This window comes from Xenia sp. Carnegie-2017, unplaced genomic scaffold (genome assembly GCF_021976095.1).
Source record: "Xenia sp. Carnegie-2017 unplaced genomic scaffold, XeniaSp_v1 HiC_scaffold_25, whole genome shotgun sequence".
Taxonomy (NCBI): Eukaryota; Metazoa; Cnidaria; class Anthozoa; order Malacalcyonacea; family Xeniidae; genus Xenia; species Xenia sp. Carnegie-2017.
In genome coordinates, this window is record NW_025813488.1 from 4,607,559 (window position 1) to 4,627,916 (window position 20,358).

Here is a 20,358-nt window from a genome sequence, read left to right on the forward strand (position 1 = left end):
AAGCAACCAACCGACATAGTACAAACTAGCAAAAAAGAGACACTTCAGGAAATACTTTAGAAATTTATTACATCAGTTCAGCATATTGAGAATGGTAGAAAACAAAAAAAAGAAAAATGACTAAAATCCAAGTGGTAATCCAAACATCGTCTTACATAAATAAAACTATGAACTAGCATGCAAGTTTTACTATTATTAAAGATAGTGTGAACCAATGTTGTGTTTTGCATGCTGTTAAAAAAATCTATCTATATAAAAATATAATTTTTATATACAAACATGATAATTCAAATCATTTTCTAAATCGCACAATGTATAAATAAAATTAGCTAAAGAATTTTATAATTGAAAATGTCGCTTTGTAAGGCAATTTAACCCGCTTAAATTTATACCGTGCAAAACAACAAAGACATAGGCTAAGAAAACTGAATTTAAAAAACATCAGTTATTAGGACTGCATTATCCTACTCACTACATAATTAATGTAAGCAGTGACGTCATGTGTGATGCAACAATACGTTTATATGACGTCCACCAACAGATAATGAACAGATAGATGATTCTTGATAAATTAATTGATAAGCGCTTGTGTAGTTAATGAAGTGACCACATCATCATGAAATGGTTTAATTGCCGATGCTCAAAACTATGTACTAGAACGTCTTTGGCAACTGATTACTTTGGAATATTTTTCTCTCTTATTTCCCTTATACTTCGACACGGCAGGTATTTTTTTAAACAAACCAATTCTTCTCAACGACGTACACCAACTTGCACACAAAGTACAATAAACGGATTATAACAGTAGAACTTCTGTTGTGCCAAGACAGTTGTTGTACCATTGATAGGAGATGCAAAACTAAATAACTCACGATTCTTGTTGTTTTGCACATCCCATCTATCGCAATTCTCTTTTACGCTATTGCCATTGCTGTCTGAGCCATGCCAAAACAATTTTAGTGGCCTAAAAAACAGATATACAGACAGAGATATACAGCACAAATGATTATAGAGAAAGTTAATATTTTAGCAGTAACATTGTTGTCGTTCTTTTTGTCGACATAATTTCAATTATATAAGTTACATTAGTTATAAAATTATTATTTAACTTTACAATTCTTACACATTTGAAAATAATTTCCTTACCATGTGGGATCTCTTCGGACATCACGACCATCAAATGAAAGTATGGGAATTTCCGGATTAAATGCTTCGTTTTCTTTGAACACTATATCCCAAGACGGAAACAGCTGTTGGCCCTACATAAGATACAACAATTTGTCATCTCAAAACACACTCTTATTTATAAATCTGTCGAACAAATATAAAGAAAAGCCTCATAGAAACACGTGTGTAAAATATATACAAAATAAACTCGTCCTTCCATCACATGTGCCTAACACTGAAGTGAACTGTAAGAACACATCACCAAATTTAACAATTGCAGTAAACAACGATTACGATGAAAAACAAATTGAAAAGATGTAAAATAAGATTATACAGAAGTAATGAAAGTTAATGGGGTAATGTGTGTTGTTTACAAAACATAAAACTTTCCAACGAAAAGTTGATAATGATGAGAACGATGACTTACGTTACGATTGGCCAGCGGTAGATCACGATCGCGTCTTCTAACGATAGACTTTATTGATTGAGCATAAGATGAGAGGAAAGCACGAAAAGTACCCCTAAGTCCAGCGTTTTTAGATTGTTTCCAACATTGGTGATCGATACCGCTCACACCACCCATATTTCCAGTCATCGGTCCGTTCAATGCAATCAAATAAAGCTGGAAAAGAATGGATGAGTTTTCAGGATTGTTCCAAACATCAGATTCTTCATATCAGCAACCAATCACCGGTATTTGAACATAAACTCACGATGAGACAATTACTTACGTAAGGTGTTTTTGCTACAACACCCGCTTGTGGTATTTGAAGCTCAACCTTTTGACTCGGCTGAAAGAGAGAAGAAATAAAATCATAAATCCATTTTCGTCTATTTTACATTATTTCTCAGCTAAACTGTCGTCACCATCGTCACTAACTTCCTTAATTTGCCCATTTTTAAACTATTTTTGTTTGTTAATAAAAAACCCAGATAAATTAGATAATAAAAAAGTAAATATTACACGAAAAAGTTAATGAAATTTACCGATGGTGTAGGAGAAATCAGGCCAACATTCGCATTACCAAACTAAATAAAATAAAAAAATGATCATGACACAAAACAACAGCTACGACGGACATCAATATTCATGAGCTTACCTGTATCGAGCGCCATCCTTGTGCAATACGCACAAACAATGTTTGACTTTCTAAAACAAATGCTATTGTTCCTTCTGGTGTCAAATTTCCACCATAGAGAAGGTCATCTTGATTATAGAAGGTAACAATCTGAAATTAACAACAATAGACCTCATATGTCACCATTCTGAAATTTTACATCAACAAAATCAATTCGATGCCTACTTTTTATAAAAATCAATTTCTTTATGCTCACTTACCCCCAATATGCTAGATTGCCCAACATTCAACTTCTGCTCATCATGTTCTTTTCCTGCCGGACCTGAGAAAGAGTTGACGTCTGTAATCGAGCGTCCAGGCGGTCCAGGTGGACCTCGTGGTCCGGGAGCACCACGTTCTCCTGGTAACGAAACACCAGGATTGCCAGGAACACCCTTCTCGCCTTTTATACCGGGTGAGCCCTGGAGTGAAAGTATGAATTTCGAAATGCACATCAAATTTTTTTAGTTGGAGATTAACTTCTCGTAAAACAATAAAATAGATACACAAAAATTTTACCTGTAAGCCAATATCCCCCTTTTCTCCTGTTTCACCCTAAAATGCAATTGTTATCCTTTTGAAACACTAACTCAGTCAGAAACATGGCATTGTAACTTACAGGTTGACCAATCAAGCCGGTGTCACCTTTTTCTCCCTGTTAGTTAGAAATAAATTAAATGAATTTAAGTAAGCACTCCTAGAAAGTTGTGGTTAACATTAAGATACTATTGCCAACCTTCATTCCATCTTTACCAGACAAACCAAGTTTTCCCTGTAAAAAATAACCAGAGTTGATTATTTACTGTCGAAACAAAGTAGTTGCTTTCAGTACAAGTTAACAGTCCAATGTCTCCCACTAAAAAATGCAGAAAATTCACGAGGCAAAACAAATATATCTGCCATCTGATGTCTGTACAAAAGTATGTAATTATATGACAGAATGTTTGTTGATTTTGTAGATTTGAGGCTCAAAAACTCACTGAACAATCTTCTATAGCAAACACGTGCTATCACAAAAGCACAAGCAATATCACCTCGTCCCCTTTATCCCCCAGACTTCCTTTTGCTCCGATTTCACCCTTGTTTCCTTTCACTCCTTCAAGTCCACGCTGTCCTTCATCACCCTTGGGACCAGAATTTCCTGAAACACCAGGCCTTCCTGCATCCCCCTTTTCTCCACGTTCACCCTTTATACCAATGTCACCCTTTTGTCCAGTAGCCCCCTAAAAAAACCAAGCGCCAATGAAATTACTTATAATTTATTTTCAAGATATTGCTAGGAAAAAAAAAGAAAAACACACTTCTATAAAGTACCTTGCTTCCCTTTGCTCCACGAGCTCCTTCATCACCCTGAAAATGCCAAAATTGGGTGGAAAATCAATTGATTAAAAGTACTTGAAAACCGAGAACTTTGTAAAAGTAATTAAAATGTTATGATACGTAACATGGTGCCTTTACCTTTTCTCCAGTGATTCCATCGATGCCAGGATCTCCTTTATCTCCCTTTACACCAGGTACTCCATCGTCACCACTTGAACCACGTAAACCAATGTTACCCTAAAGTAAACGATGAACAACAAGTTTTCACTAATTGATCTACACCAATGTTGCGAATAAATTATTCTCTAACGCAAGCTTATTAAAAGCAAACAGTTGCAAAACACCTTTGCTTCATCGAATATTTTATTAAACAAAGCACTATAAAAACAACCTTGTCACCCTTTTCTCCTTTCTCCGAAACACTTTGAGCAGCAGCATCAACAATACGATTACCTTCATTGATACCCTATAAAAATAAGATCAAGTCATGAATGAATGCTGTAAAGTACTTACTCGAATGTAGGTTTAAAATTGCTTTCTTTAGTCTAATTTTTACCAAAACGTATAGAATTTTTATAGCAATAAATGATAAAAAAAGCGTTAGTACTTGCATGGATCCGAGCGGACCTGGTGGTCCAGGTGGACCTGGTAGTCCTTGGGGACCTGGTGGTCCTTGGGGTCCTTCTACACTTTTACCCTAAAAAAAAGAAACAAGATAACGCACGGTAAATAACCAAATTATAAAAAGTTTTTCATTATTCTTAAACAAAGTAGCTTTCAAAACTACGAAGCTTTTGGAAGTTGTCGCTAAGTTGATTTATATGAAAAATTGGTTGAGTAAAGTCTTGGTTGCATTTCAGCTTTACGTATGAAAACAGCGCAAATAAGTTTCACCATTTTCATATAATAATTAATAACAATAAAAACTTTAAAACCATTGAAACGTAGATTTTAATTTGAATGAAAAAAACCCAAATGTGATCAAACTTTTGATCTAAGTGTGCAATCACTTTTCATGAATACAAATAGGAACTGAATAAAAGAGTGACAAAGTTGGGGATAAAAAAATCATCGCATTCATTGTTCACTCTTTGCTTTTCATGAAAAAACATAATTTTCATGAAAAAACATAATTTCCAACAAGATATCAGTTCAAAATACTTTCTTGCATTCACTATGGAAATTACTCACCTTCGTTCCTGGTTCACCACGGTCGCCCTAAAAACCAAAAACATATTACATTTAAAATACAAATACTTGGATGGATGGCAAGGCAAATTACCTTTTCGCCTTTGGTACCATGATCACCCTGTAAAACACAGAATAAAAGAACGTCAAAATAATTGACATTTTTAAGGGTAAATTTTCTTCCTAAAAAAATGAAATTGTTGTTGAAATCTTGGGATTTTTTCATACCATTATCAAAGCGTCGATAAAAGATAAAAAATGATATCGATGAAAATATTCTCTGACGCACACCTCACATCAATATTACCTTAATACTTTGTCCGGGTCTTCCTGGTTCTCCATCAATCCCAGATGATCCCTGTTCTCCTTTATCCCCGGGTGTACCCTATAATGCGAATACAACATATATCTTATCTATAAAAGATAAGGAAACAGTTTGTGGACATTTAATTCTCACCTTGTCTCCTTGTACACCTTTCAATCCTAATATTCCAGGTGATCCTATGTCCCCCTATGAAAAAAATAATCATCAAACATAAAATGTTCCTTCCACGAATGAATAAGATAAATCTCACCTTATCTCCTTTAAGCCCTTGAGGACCCTGTGCACCCCTAGGGCCAAGTACAGTCTACATAAAAAGTAAAGACATTATTCAAGGAAGATCATAAAACACGTGACATTTATGTTTTTCAAAGTATTTTCCTATACATTTAGAAAAGAGAGAGCAACACAAGTAGGTGTTTGTTATCGTGTTATTGAGAAAAGAAAAAAAAAATGAATCAAGAGAATGAAGACGACAGATAAATACATGGAAAAAAGGACATTGTTGGGAGATGCAAGTGTCAAAGGACGACATGAAATGGACAGGAAAAAGCGACTTCAAAGTTGAAAACTCGGTTTAGAATTTCATAAAACAAGCCCAGAAGTGCAAAGCATGTCAAGTTTATCATGAAAAAGTCTAAAACTCGCAACGTAGAAAATGGTTGTAGGAGCCAAAAATAAAACTAGATTGTTTCAAAGAGCCACGTTACGTACAACAAGAATTCTAAGGAAAATGTTCAATAGAGGAAAAAGAGAAAAAAGAGCAAGGAGCATGACATACCGTTATATCTCCAACTGTTCCTTTCTCGCCTCGAGCTCCAGTATCTCCTTTAGCTCCTTTCACTCCCTGTGATCCTGGAAGACCACTTGGTCCAGTTACGTTAAAGCCAGGTTGTCCAGGACGTCCAGGTGGACCCCGAGGTCCAGGTACCTTACTGGCATTATATCTGATGATCATAAGCCCAGGTGATCCAGGAAGGCCAGGTTTTCCATCTAAACCATTTTTGCCAGCATTACCCTACGGAAAATGGTTGCATTTGAGATCTTGTATATATCACGCCATTAATAAATGATAATGGTTATATGGAAGCCAACACTGGAAAAATTTTAGCCCTTAACGAATACTTGGCTCATAAAAGATGCCATTGACCTAATGCTAATGCTCTGTTATTTTACTTATTTCAAATTGATGACACTCCATTGATTCAATTTTACCTTGTCGCCTTTTGGACCCTAGAAAAAAAGTAAAACAAAATATAGAAATATAACTACAAAACAAAAGCTTCTTCAACTTGAAAATCGTCTAAATTATTTTATAAAAGTCAGTTTCTTCTACAAAGAAACTAAGTTCTAGCTTCTGTACGTCATCTAAATATTTAAATGAAAACTCACGTTGTGCAATAGAAATCAACGAGAAATTGATGGCTCTGTCATCAATACCACATACATGGAAGTTTTTATGAAGTATAATTCCATACCTGTAAACCACGCATACCAGGTTCACTCTGAAAAAAAGCGAAATTGATATGAAACGTGATCTTTAAAAACTGTCTATAGATTGCCATACCTTAACAATGCGGATTTCACCAGGTTCTCCTTTTTCACCCTGGAAAAAAAAAGAGGAGAAAGCTCGTACATAACTATGTTTACATGAAGTCTTAACATGTCAAATGTCATAGAGACACAAACAAGTCTTTCAACTGTAGTAGTGTGCAAAATATTGTGATACCTTAGCTCCAACATCACCATTATCACCTTTAATCTATAAAAACAATACACAGTCGCGTTTATTTCATTTATTTCAAACAAAAACAACATATATTGGAAGAAGCTACACTATACCGATGCTCCAGGAATACCAGCAGGTCCAACTAAACCATTATCCCCTTTTTCTCCTTTATTACCCTTTTGACCTGGCTCGGGCTAAAAAAATCAACGCAATACTTATGAACTGTGTGTTGTAATAATTCTTTTATGCCTATTTGACGAGAAAAAGAGATTTAAAAAATCTAGCACTTACAGGTAACGCGATTACTGCACCAACAGCTCCTTTTTCGCCCTAAAGAAAACATTCCTGGTATTTGAGTACTTCATCTAACACAGAAGTTGAAAACATCAAATGAAGATAAAATATTGTCGATGAAAAGAGTGAAAACATAAAACTAACCTTTTCCCCTTTTGCTCCTTTGTTCTACAAAAAACAGCAATAAAATTACGATTATGACGGAGACAAATGACCATTCCAAGATTTTGCAATTGTTTTCTTTTCTAATGTCGAGCAGAAAAGTTTCTCGACTTACCGGAAGAGATATCTCCTTTTCTTTCTAAAATAAAACAAAAAATGGCTTAATATCTACAATGAATAACGAAAGTAGAAAATCTGTCAAGAAAAGTGTTACTTTATCAGAAGACAGAAAAATCACAGAAGAAAATTAAGCAATTTAATCAGTAGATAATCAACGTATAATTAGCAAATTGCATAATTCACAAAGAGGATGAAATAATCAATAGATAATCAAGGCATTGCATTGATTGATTGATTGATGCTGATCTTGCAAAAAAAGCTTAAAATGCAAAGTCATACCTGGGTCAAAGCCCTCACTTTATTGCAGTTGGTATCAATCGAACATGGTATCATGTTATTAGTCAGGTGGGAATCGACTTTCTGCTTGTTGCAAATTCATGTCAAAAATAAAGACAACATCGTTTTATTTGAAACGCGGTTTGCGTGTTTAAAACTCCAGTCACGAAGGGAATACAAAAGCGATAACAACGACAAATACAAATGAATTTTTGTTAAAATTGCATGTAAAATAAAATTGTTCATTGTGTTGTGAAACAAATTGTATCACAATTTTTTTCATTTAAAATCATTCTAACAAATGTTAATGCTAAAAATAAGATACCATGGCTTTAGCTGATTTAAACAAAATTAATACATACCTTTGATTCAGGCAAGGTAGTTTTTCGCATAGCGGATGTTGCCACTGTCTTACGTTGAGGTAGAATGTTCGGTGTAATGCCAAGTTCTGTTCTCTTAGGTGTTGTTTCAACTTTAGATGTTGATTCAGACTGTACCGTGGTTACAGGTTTTGTTGTGGTGTCCAAAGCAAGAATTGTTTCTTCTTCATCTTTAGATTTAGATTGTACTGTAGTGTCAGGTTTAGCTGTGGTGTCTGGAGCAATCGTGGTTTCTTCTTCATCTATAGATTTAGATTGTACTGTAGTGTCAGGTTTAGCTGTGGTGTCTGGAGCAATCGTGGTTTCTTCTTCATCCGTAAATTTAGATTGTACTGTAGTGTAAGGTTTAGCTGTGGTGTCTGGAGCAATCGTTGTTTCTTCTTCATCTGTAGATTTAGACTGTGCTGTAGTGTCAGGTTTAGCTGTGGTGTCTGGAGCAATCGTGGTTTCTTCTTCATCTGTAGATTTAGATTGTACTGTAGTGTCAGGTTTAGCTGTTGTGTCTGGAGCAATCGTTGTTTCTTCTTCATCTGTAGATTTAGACTGTGCTGTAGTGTCAGGTTTAGCTGTGGTGTCTGGAGCAATCGTGGTTTCTTCTTCACCTGTAGATTTAGATTGTACTTTAGTGTCAGGTTTAGCTGTGGTGTCTGGAGCAATCGTGGTTTCTTCTTCATCTGTAGATTTAGATTGTACTGTAGTGTAAGGTTTAGCTGTGGTGTCTGGAGCAATCGTGGTTTCTTCTTCATCCGTAAATTTAGATTGTACTGTAGTGTAAGGTTTAGCTGTGGTGTCTGGAGCAATCGTGGTTTCTTCTTCATCTGTAGATTTAGATTGTACTGTAGTGTAAGGTTTAGCTGTGATGTCTGGAGCAATCGTGGTTTCTTCTTCATCTGTAGATTTAGATTGTACTGTAGTTTCAGGTTTAGCTGTGGTGTCTGGAGCAATCGTGGTTTCTTCTTCATCTGTAGATTTAGATTGTACTGTAGTGTCAGGTTTAGCTGTGGTGCCTGGAGCAATCGTTGTTTCTTCTTCATCTGTAGATTTAGATTGTACTGTAGTGTCAGGTTTAGCTGTGATGTCTGGAGCAATCGTTGTTTCTTCTTCATCTGTAGATTTAGATTGTACTGTAGTGTCAGGTTTAGCTGTGATGTCTGGAGCAATCGTTGTTTCTTCTTCATCTGTAGATTTAGATTGTACTGTAGTGTCAGGTTTAGCTGTGGTTTCCAAAGCAACCGTTTGTCTTTCAGTTGTGAATTGAGACTGTGCTGTAGTGTCAGGTTTAGTTGTGGTGTCAGGAATTGGTATTGTTTCAGACTCAGTTTTTACCGAAACAAATTTTGAGCTAACTTGTCTCTGAGAAGAAAACTCGATAAGAGATGGAGGAGTTGTTTCAAGGTTGAGAGATGAATCACGGGAAAATTTGGGATCATCAGTGAATTCAAACGATACTTCCTCCTCGGTACTTTTTGTATGTAAGACGTTTGGCTCGTTTTCTTTACTCTTTGACTTTACCGTCGCCATTACTGTGTTTTCACTGTTCTTCAAACTGCTTGATCTTGTAAACGTCGCAAATCCTGATCCTGAACCATCCTAGAAAAGAAACAGGCAAACATTTCAAAAACTTGCTTTATGTTTTTTACGTCCAAAGGAAACGATTAAATTTTTCCAACTTTGAAATCCTTTTGTGTAATAAATTTATGAAAAAATTTTTCAAATCCTGTTTTCAATGCTTATATTGCTTACATCACATTGTTCAGCAGCTTGATTGGGATCCAGATGTAATTTCAATTCTGCTATATCGCCCTAAATTCAAAAAAAATAAATTCAATTGCACCAACGTTCAAAAATAATTTACCAAAATTAACATGATTGTCGGCGGGTGATAACCGAAGCAAAATGAAATCACAAAGAAGGTAAATAATTTTGTTAGACATAGTTATTATATAAGTTACATAATTGTGTAGGAAATTGAAAAAAATCAAACAACCTCAAACACATTGTACTTGATATTGTTGCCAACGCGACCAAGGTGGAATAAACTTGTGTCAGGGATGATAAACGCTCCCCAAACTTGCGTTGCAACCTTCTCAAAAACTTCTGATCCACAAGAGAAGTGCAAAGTGATCAAATTGTCTTGTTTACTGAGGGCAAACTTAGTCCATTTGTTGGCGAATTCTTTGACTGGGAAATTAATAGTCTCGTTTCGTCCAAAGTATGGGTTTAAAAACATGAACCTTATGATCATAGAGCCATTGTTATCAGGTCCTGCAGCTTGCACGGGGAGAATCTCTAAACCCAAGTAGATCTTTGAGTTATCTTCGTTGGTCACAGCAAAAAGAACACCGCCATTTGTGGGCGATAATACCGTTGCCGTAATTGCAAAGTCACTTGGAAATGATAAAGGCAGAACATTTTTTGTAAGTTGAAATGCCTTTGAATTTGGTAAAAATCTTAGCGCTGGTTCACTGTCCAAACCATTTGGACCTAATACCCAAGTTACTCCTTCAGGAAGAGGTATTGCGATAAAACTTAGAAAATCTATGAGAATTTCGTCATCCAAAGAACCTGAAAATAAAAAAGAAATGTTTTAGGACAAATTTATCAACTTAGTAGAGGCTCATATGAAAAGAAAATTTTTCCGTAATACAATAAATTACTGATGAATTAAATTTTACAATAAATCTGGCCAGTATTTGCCATGCTATAACGAGACACTTCGGTCATGAAAATTAAATTCTCCGAGACAAAACACCAAGCCTTAGTTCATTTCTACTAGAATAAAAGCACAAATCACAGTATTCTAGAGTTTAGTGATATCTGTACACAGCATATAAAAGATAAGTTCAGAATGATGACAACATAGTACATCTATACTATTACAACCACTGCATGCTTGCTAGGTAATTAGGTATTTATTTGTTGAACATAATATTAATATATATAACTAATAGTATTCATTAAATTCCCTGAAGAGTGAGCAATCACAAAACAGGCTTGTCGGGACGAATCTGTAGTTTTCGTGACTTTTTTCAACATCACTACATATAAGTAATAATACTTGATATAAAGATAGTAGCTAACTATTAATTTGTTAGTTGTTGCAAGGCATTCTAGTTACAATAGTATGTTCTGTGTGTGGTAAGAAGTTCCGGTGGAAAAAATACATATAAACGAGATAGTTTAAAGTTTTATGATCAGTTTATCGTACATAACTGAAAATGAGTATACATTCGGAGCCGCCCTGCTGGGTTGCAAGAGGTTAAAGACCACGGCAAGCAACTTTGAAGTAATAACTATGAAATCGGATTATATTCAAATAAATTCCATGGTAACATATACAAAAATTATTTGATCCATGCTCATAGCATTAAGTAGTGAACGCGGACACACAGTTGATCAAACTTATCAAGCAAATACAACGAGAGTACAACATTAAAGTCGACATCATGAGTACTTAAGACAGTTCACCATAATGTTTACGCATAAGCTCTCGAATAAGCTGAGAAATAGAAACATATCGTTACTCTTTCATTTATATAAATACAATATCGATAATTGGTTGTAGTATTTTGTTGTATTAAAGCATTGCATTAATAAAAATACGGGAAAATCTTTCTCACAAAATAATGTTGTTGACATGTTTGCGAAGTGATGGAACACAAATAGTTCGATCAAAAGCATATTATCTTAATCGATGTACCCTGATTTAAAATAAAGCCACAATTTCAAAATTAACTTGACAATTGTATAAATTGTGATGAAAAGGGCAGTAACAGTAACACAGACTTCATTTTCTAAGTTTCTTTTGATAAATAGGTGATATTAACGTCCACGTCTTTTGCAATACATATGATCAAAGAACAAAGACTGATCTATGCAGTTATGAACATTATCGCTTATAAAAAATGAATGTAATACAATTATCCAGCTAATATCCGCATAGCACATTCCTCATGCGGTGTAATTCATAAACGCTTGGTGGTGCAGATTTCAATTTTCAGATTCACGAGGATCTGTACTCAAGCCCGTCTGCATTCGGATCTGCAATGGTTCTATCGAAATTCAAACGATCTTGTTTGAACAAAATGCAACAACAAAATAATAGCACAATGACTGGGATGTATTGTGAATGCGATCTATTGTCTAACGCGGGAATTATTGCTGGTATCTAATTTTTCCGAAGAAAGAATATGCTCGTGTATTCATAAACATGGAAAGTATTTTATCGTGCAATTGTTATACTACATGAGTTTTTGTTTATTTATTCCTTTTAGTTATCTAACTAGGTGGCCGACAACGCGAAAATGTTTTAGAGCATATAATTTGATAGGCTAAAATGGAATCAAAAAATGATTTTTGTGAACGTTCGTCGAACACTAGACTTGCTTTTATTTCAACATCAACATCACCTTAGGCCCAGGAATGGCCTAAAGAAACATCAAATCAAGTAAAGGAACAACGGGTGTCCATGAAATATTTTGCATCGTTATGGTACCAAATGTGCCAAAATTATTCATACGCTTGCTGATGTTGAGATATTTCAGACATGTTGAGTACACTTTGTGGATCACAGTATATAATGATAGAATGGAAAGCGTAAATCATCATTTTATTCTTATCTAACGAGAGGTCGAGGGCTACCATGCTTCGACTTGAATAGCGCTATGAAAAATGGAATGAATACCATGTAGTCAGTAAAATTTGAAATAGATACTCAAAATAATCGAAGTCTCTCTCAAACGCACAATCTGAAATTTGGAATATTTTCTTCTTGTGAAATTGGAGAATTTCCTGGCGTTCCTTTAAGATCTACAACCTTGGCTTACAAACAAAATAATAATTTTGCCATCTGGTTTCAAATAAATTTTTAACATATTTAAACACAAGAGGAATACTCACGTTTTTCGATTTCAAGATGCTCGGCCGACGTTAGATGAGACAAATTATGAAAAAATAAAGACAAAAAGATGCTACAAGCGACCAGACTCGCACATCTTGACGACATGTTGTGGCGATGTAAAGAAACGCTGTTCATTCACGTGCATACAAATCAAATCCAGACGTCTCCTTCAATTTAGGTAAATAATCTTCTATGGTCACGAATGAACCGTAATATTCGATTGGATTTTATACAAAGAAACAGTGCTCCTCGTCAGGAGAAGATCGGCAATATATTCACACGATACTATTAATTAATCAGTGAGAAAGCGAATGACTACAATCTTTGTTTGAGGTGTTGACTCTGAATACCCGAATCACAGAGGGATATCAATTGAAGACAGATATTTCAGGTAGTCTTTTCATTTGGCTATCCAGCTGATTACGTTATACACATATATGTGGACCGCATTGCATAAATGTAAGTTGAGCGCAGTTATAATCATAACAATTTAAAATAATCAGACGAAAGGAATGAATCGAGGAATGAATTGTGTTCTTTCTACCAGACGCTAATAGCTTTGAGACAGCATGAGCTCATTAAAAACAAGAAATGAAGTATTCCACATATTTTAAAATGTTGATGAGATAACGTAATCACAGGCAAAAACTTTTAATACAAATTAATTCTTATACAGGCATGAGTACATTTTGCAGGTTTGCCATTTTTCAAATTTTAACATCGGATCGACGTAAATAAATTAGCCTGACTTTCTCTGTGTACGTGTAAAAGTAAATATTTTAGTCAGCAAACATTTGTGTTTCAGGCTAAGGGCTATTCGTGCAATGAAATTCAAATCGACTAACTGCATATCCGTTATTACAAAAGCATTTTTTTCACAAAGAATGCTTCTAGTATAAGTGATAATTGACGTGCATATTGAAAACTATAAAAAAGTCCATTTGTTCTAACGCAACATTAGGTTATATAAAGGAACCGCAAATTATAGGTTTTAAAATTTTAGTAAAAAAGAGCTTTTTCGCATGCAGCAGGTCAACAGCGTCATGACTTTGATCGTCAGTCAGTTTTACACAAAAAACGAGATGAAAATCGCCGTTTAAATTTCAATTGTCTTTCAAAAAAGTGTTCTACGTGCTTTTTTCCAAAAGATTTCAATTAAATACAGTTTGAAAATGAACATAAATATCAGTACAACACACAGTGGTTTTAGCAGAATTTTCGTCTTATTGGATTCATATACATGATACAGCTGCATAGCAATAAGAAGGCCATAAAACTAACATAGTAAGTTAGTAACCGGTATGTATGGAAGATGTCAATTTTATCAGTAGAAATTGCTAGCAAACGCAAGGCGACCCAAGTATATGACAGATAATGTAATGGTAAACGAATTATACAAACGCGCTCAGAGGTCACATGTAGGGTCATAGATAGGGTGCATATAGGGTGCATGTAGGATCATATTTCAAACCTCCCGGGTATTTCTATTTACTAAAATGTAATATTCTGCGACAATACCTTCGATTTCCTCGCAATTTCTGTGGTAATCACCTTTAACTTTAAGGAAATAACATTTCGTAAAAGTCGGTTCTACACAATCAACAAGAGATAATGATTCATTTTTCTACGCAACATTTCATTGCAAAAAAAGGCGGAGAGAAGACTTTATGACACATTATCAGATCGCTTCGGACAAACACACTTTACAGGAGGGTACAGTTACTCAAATTTCATCATCAGATCCCTTCCAATAAAGATGTTAAGCTTCAGACTACAAAATCGTACTGATTAAGGCATTAGACAGGAGTATTTAAGGGAATCAGATTGTTGTACTATATAAGTTTTCTAGTCTAAATATCAGATCACTCCAATCCTGACGAAGACACTAGACTGCATAAATGTCTCTCACAGGTAGCCCAATTTATTCGCCACATATCTCAGCATTTCCTGCTGGCATTTCGTAGTATAAAATTCGAAGGTTTACTTATTCAATAAAGAAAGCTACTATCCAAACTGTAATTCATGGCCACAATTATATTAAATAATAAAAATGTATTTTTTTAACGTTAAGAAAGAAAGGCTTTGCTTTATATGCAACAATCAATCTACCTTTATCAAAGTTACATGATTTTTGAAACCTGCTCTTGCTTTGCCGACAAAGAAACACAAAATAAACTATTGAATGCATAAAATGATAAAAATGGCCCTGTTGATTATTTGTCTATGAACATCGGTATTTAATCGTACAAAGCATTTCTTTACTTTTAGAAATCGGTATGTTTTAAAGTTTTTGCTGTCCTGGCAGTCGCCGGCTCTTAGGTATTGCTCTACAATCTAAATGTGGCTATTGAAATCTAAATACGACGACAAACTTGTCTTTATATCCAATATACTATAATATTGAGAGAATTGTGCGGTTTCGCCAGTTGTGGAGACTAGAATCATAGATTATTTTCTTTGCTATTTTCATATTTGCAGCCATTTAACAGCAAGAGGGAATGTTTTCAATGATATCAAAAACAAACATGATTGTTATTTCACAAAACAAATGGTGACTAAATAAACTATCTACAAGTTAGTTTAGCACATATTTATAAAAAACAAACAAGAAACTACCAATCATTTGTCACAAAAACACGCTCTTCATTTCACATTATGTATAATATGAGGGCCGTGTTCTTTTAAAAAATTATTAAAATATATTGCATTCTTCTTAAAGAAAACAAAATTTAATTAAAGGTCTATATTTACATTGCAAACCATCAATCTTTCAGCATTAAAACAACAGCAGAAACGCTGTCGTGTATATATTTATAATTTTTTTCATAATTAGATCAAATACTTATTTGAAAGAAACTTGGCAAAATGTTTAATATCGTTTGACTTATATGTGGTTTTTGTTATGATTGTTCAATTTATAAACTGAATTTCAAATTAAGATGTATTCAATAACTTTGAGTAAATGAAACAGTGTAAATGTTTTATAAGCTTGCATGTAACTTTGCCATTTGCCTATCGATATGTCTTTATATTTACCAGTATGTTTTGACAATTTCTTTTAACGAATATCTACCTACCGCCATTCGTCTAAAAGGGAACTGAGAGCCGATAGCATGAGAGAAATTTTACACATAGGCAAAATTTTAAAAATTTGCAATAATTACTTCTTATCAAAAAATAATTACAGCTTAAGAACAATCCTAACACAAGTCATCTTTCTTGCACTTGAATCATCCGAAAGACTACATATGTTATACATGTAATGGCACTTGCAAGAGGTCAATAAATACAGCATTTTAGCCATATCAAAACCAAAAATGGTCCTTAAGTACAGACATATTATGCGCTAATGACCTGTAAAAAAATCTTCTAATTCTAATACATTGATGATTTTGAATATTTCGCAAATTTCATCATGTGAAGATGCAAAAATTAATACCTGTGCAATTGTCATTTTACTAAATATATAAGTTCAATGGAAAAGTCTAAAATGAAATGCTAGTTTGAAATTATGTCATAAATTTCATGGTTCAATGTATTAAATCCAAATCAAACTTCTACCCTTTAAAAGTATAGCTACAACATACACATTTGATAGAAATGACTGGAACTTTAATTTACAGATGATTGAATACATAAGAGCACAATAAAATGGCATTATGTAAAGTTAAGTGAATCTGATAATAAAAAAGAATGACGTACAAACTGCAATGGCAACTGCTGAGAATTCTTCATAAAGATTTCTTACATAAAGATGATATCAAGTGTTCATAGCCAGTGGTGGCGATGAATGAATACACCAAATAATCATCATATATTAGTTTTTTACAATGTCCTATTAACGCTTTATAACATCTGGCCTATCAAATTTTAGCCCCCGATTAATCATCGTGAAAAAAGCCAAACTACAGAACACACTAGACGAAGATAGCGCAGGTGTCTATACATCAAGACATATAATACCCCATACATATGGATGATTTCAATAAGCGCGTTAAAAGGAAATTTTAATAGGCTTTAAAAATGAAGTGCAATTGTCTAGATCATATCAAATAAACATTTATTTAAGTGAATAAAACTCAAAGTCGCATGGCAGCTTATCCATAGGGGGGTCTACAGCATTAATCTAAATAAAATCATGAAAACAAACCAAGCATCCTACACTGGAGACTGATTGAATGAATGCTGAAAGATTGAATTTTTTTACTTTTCATTCGTTTCAGATATCTTTATACGACATAGGCACTGCATTTAATACAAGACTATATTTTGAATTTGCGTTTTAAAGCAGTTATGACATTTAATAGCTTTAACGTTTCAAGACGTTCCGTCCGGTCAACTCCACAGCGGATTAACAAAAATTCGGAAATAGACAGTCATGTTTCGGTACCAAGTTGCTGTAGGAGGTCAAAGCACAAATATATAAGGAACAATTTTGTAGAAGAGTTCCACTGAGGTCAAATACCAACATACATGGCAGCATATTACAAAGACAAAAAATGATTCTATTACTTTGTAATCTCTTTTATCATTATTCATATACACACATCGACACTAATAGATTCCAATGTTCATTCATTTGCACATTCATCCAATCGATCGTTTATCTACTTATTCATTTATCACAAATATTAAAATCACATTTGCGCGATCGAATAATGGGCTAGGAATTTCTCGGAAGAATATAAATACATGGAAAGATAGTCGAGGTTGAATAAACATGTATATGTATATGAATGCAACAACGAATCACTTTGTTGTGTTTACCTTGGTGGAAGAGTGCATCATTACCGCCAAAAAACAAGTCTTCGGCGCCAGTACCACCCACAACTTGACAAGACCATGTCCACAGAAAGAATGCCATCTGAATGCGATTCATTTCAAAGAAGAGCCTTCGCAAAAAAATATAAATAAAACTTTGATGACGAATGGTGAGCGATGAACGACATTCAAGCAACCACTGATTTGGGTAACACAAGAACAAGGTGTCATATGAAAATTTTATGCTGATGTAAAAATATTCACATGACAATAACTAGATTTTTTGAAACTGCAAAACGCGATTACTTCTGAGGTGCTACAACAATAAAAGACAAACAAGACGGATATATTAGTCTTGCTAGTCTACATCGGCTTATGTATACTTGCATATTTAATATGTTTGGTGACCTGTAGGTATCATGCTTTGCACCTGTTGTAAAGTGCAATGGTTACATAGTAATTACAAAGTCAAAATAATTTCTTTTTCGCCCTCGCACATGAAGACATAAAATGGACTATTGACTGCAGACTTCAATGATTATGGTAAGCCACGATCAGACAAATTTTCCTTCTACATATAAAGTTTGTAAAATATTCGACAAAATTTAGTTATATTAAGAAATAATTAAAATGTAGTTAATATTTCATTTTACGACAGAAGCAAAATAGCATATTGCGCAAAGAACAACACAAGGAAAGAAAAATCGAGAGAATTCGACTTGGGAGAAAAACATTCTAATATTCCCAGCCTTGGAGTGGCAACAAAAATACTATATCTTTAATTTGCTGGTTATTTCTTGAGGATAATAAAAGCTACTACGTTGGGATAAAACAGACAAACCCAGGCATTCCCATAACCAGCTGTTTTATTGGGATATGGTGTATAGTGCAAGCAGATAAGCAAGCGTAAACGTAAGGCCACGACAGGTAAATAAACACTGGAACATGTGAATTCCGGATGGCTTTATAAATGAAAAAAAGGCGTCGTCAGCAATTTAGTGAATGTAGGCTTCTGCCAACTCGAAATAATAGCTTGATTTTATTGACTATAGTGAAATATTTATCTTTCTGCTGGTTCATCAGAGCTGCTTCATTAAATATCATGAAATAAACCATGTCGTTTCAAAAAATCATGAAGTTGTTGAAAAAATGCGTAACGGCACTTGGATGAAACCTGACCCCCATTACTCATACCATTGATATTAGAATAAAAATTCGGCCTTCTTTTGAGGTGTTTGCTAATTGCTTCCGAAATCAAGGGCGGCAATGTTTTCTCATTTTTAGCCAATGACTTCATTTATGAACAGTTTTGGTGGCTAACACGCTATAATAAAAAATAATGTGCGTGCTGAGTTAGTCAATACGGTCCTTTCTAAAGCCCTCTGTGTACAAAATGTATTGTGTGTCTGTTTTTCTTAGTGCTCTATATTGAACTGTAGTCAACTGGCTGAAGTGGACACTCAAACTTTAAAATCTTATCTTTCCAAATCTTCACGTCATTTCAAATATATTGGCTTAAATTTATTTCTAACATTCAACTCATCGGATGTGTGTGGTCGGAGTAACTGAAAAAAAGTCGAAGTTTCCCACGAATGAAATGACAATATTTCACATCGCTTGTTTTAATAACCTCAATCTGATGAGTTTGCTAAATTTGTCTGCTTAATATGTATTTTCGAAGACAGCCATCAAAAAACATATATTTCATTACCTCGGGCCTAATTTATGGCGAATGTCGAGTAAAATAGCAATAACGCAATTTCAGTACAAAAATAGCCGTATTTTCGCTTTTGTTGGAGTTTGCTCACAAAAAATTACACAAAATTGGACGGGACAAGTTTTAGCAAATACTACATGAACAGTTAGACAAATTCCTCATCCCTGCCTTTAACATACTTCATCTGAGCTTTCATCATGTTTATATAATGCACGTTGAAAAACATGTAACATGCACTGGAAACATGTAGTTATGGTCACTCAAATTTAACGTCTCTTTAGTTACAGAGATCAGGGTGACAAAAGTTTCCAAAAATCATACCGTATGAGTGAATAATAACTTTATTGGACTGATATTAAAATAGTTCATGACAGCAGGAAGGCTTTAATATCTCCACTTATAATACTTCCTTTATAGACTAATGAGTACCTGAAACAGACTTTCAACGAGGACATACCTTCGTTTAAATTAATACTTTAGCAAATTGGAGAACCAGAATAAAGACGACTCAGCCACACCATAGAAATAATGCCACTGTTGTCGCACTTTCGCAATTAAGATGCCTAAAAATAGGTTAAGACGTTCTTTATGCTCACGATTCGCCTTCAATCCTGAAGACTCCAAAACCGGATACACATTGAATAAAAGAAAGCGAAGTGTACACAAACATACATACAAATATATTAAAGAACTGACAGAGAATACAAGAGTACAAAGTTATGAGTCGTATTTGTCGTTGCGAGCTTTGCTTGTATTGCTTTAACTTAGAAGACAATTAAACACTCTGCGGGGTGCAAAAGCTTGAGAATAACTTACGAAAAGCCTGGATAAACACAAAGGCACAACTACCGACTAAATCAACAAATACAATACTTTATCAAATATATTTATTTTACTAATGATA

The 20,358-nt window shown here is 34.3% G+C and overlaps 1 protein-coding gene and 2 long non-coding RNA genes across 8 annotated transcripts; 2 read left to right on the forward strand and 1 right to left on the reverse strand.

Moving 5' to 3' along the window:
- Nucleotides 1-43: 43 nt before the first annotated feature.
- On the reverse strand, nucleotides 44-20,213 carry LOC124453364 (collagen alpha-1(XV) chain-like). Of its 6 annotated transcripts, none has more exons than XM_047004183.1 (38): nucleotides 20,131-20,213; nucleotides 19,912-20,017; nucleotides 17,744-17,868; nucleotides 14,495-14,566; nucleotides 10,064-10,641; nucleotides 9,820-9,879; nucleotides 9,119-9,666; nucleotides 8,059-8,254; nucleotides 7,700-7,780; nucleotides 7,416-7,439; nucleotides 7,283-7,306; nucleotides 7,136-7,174; nucleotides 6,958-7,038; nucleotides 6,845-6,877; nucleotides 6,683-6,721; nucleotides 6,594-6,620; nucleotides 6,331-6,348; nucleotides 5,897-6,133; nucleotides 5,369-5,422; nucleotides 5,251-5,304; nucleotides 5,101-5,178; nucleotides 4,888-4,914; nucleotides 4,797-4,823; nucleotides 4,213-4,302; nucleotides 3,997-4,071; nucleotides 3,744-3,842; nucleotides 3,600-3,635; nucleotides 3,320-3,508; nucleotides 3,022-3,057; nucleotides 2,905-2,940; nucleotides 2,805-2,840; nucleotides 2,507-2,707; nucleotides 2,268-2,396; nucleotides 2,155-2,196; nucleotides 1,899-1,958; nucleotides 1,595-1,789; nucleotides 1,147-1,259; nucleotides 44-964 (listed from the first exon to the last, which is right to left on the reverse strand). In XM_047004183.1, exons 3-38 carry the CDS (start codon nucleotides 17,853-17,855, stop codon nucleotides 754-756), a joined length of 3,957 nt encoding a protein of 1,318 aa, XP_046860139.1. In that variant the 5' UTR covers nucleotides 17,856-17,868; nucleotides 19,912-20,017; nucleotides 20,131-20,213; the 3' UTR covers nucleotides 44-753. The 6 variants fall into 6 exon arrangements, with proteins under 6 accessions (XP_046860139.1, XP_046860137.1, XP_046860134.1 ...); XM_047004181.1 differs by having other exon boundaries at nucleotides 8,327-9,666; nucleotides 20,131-20,211; XM_047004178.1 differs by having other exon boundaries at nucleotides 8,059-9,666; nucleotides 20,131-20,211.
- LOC124453369 lies at nucleotides 13,101-13,731 on the forward strand. The gene is made up of 2 exons (XR_006951063.1): nucleotides 13,101-13,154; nucleotides 13,277-13,731. It is a non-coding gene; the product is annotated as an uncharacterized LOC124453369 (long non-coding RNA).
- On the forward strand, nucleotides 17,860-18,867 carry LOC124453371. The gene is made up of 2 exons (XR_006951064.1): nucleotides 17,860-18,280; nucleotides 18,396-18,867. It is a non-coding gene; the product is annotated as an uncharacterized LOC124453371 (long non-coding RNA).
- Nucleotides 20,214-20,358: the final 145 nt, after the last annotated feature.

Bases quoted from the DNA above. Each gene is read 5' to 3' on its own strand.
- LOC124453364 (XM_047004178.1), bottom strand. From the start codon at position 17,855: ATGAATCGCATTCAGATGGCATTCTTTCTGTGGACATGGTCTTGTCAA. The intron at 7,440-7,699 runs GTATGACTTTGC...GTTTTATTTTAG, and splicing joins AAGTGAGGGCTTTGACCCAG to AAAGAAAAGGAGATATCTCT. The intron at 2,397-2,506 runs GTAAGTGAGCAT...TGTTAATTTCAG, and splicing joins GGCAATCTAGCATATTGGGG to ATTGTTACCTTCTATAATCA.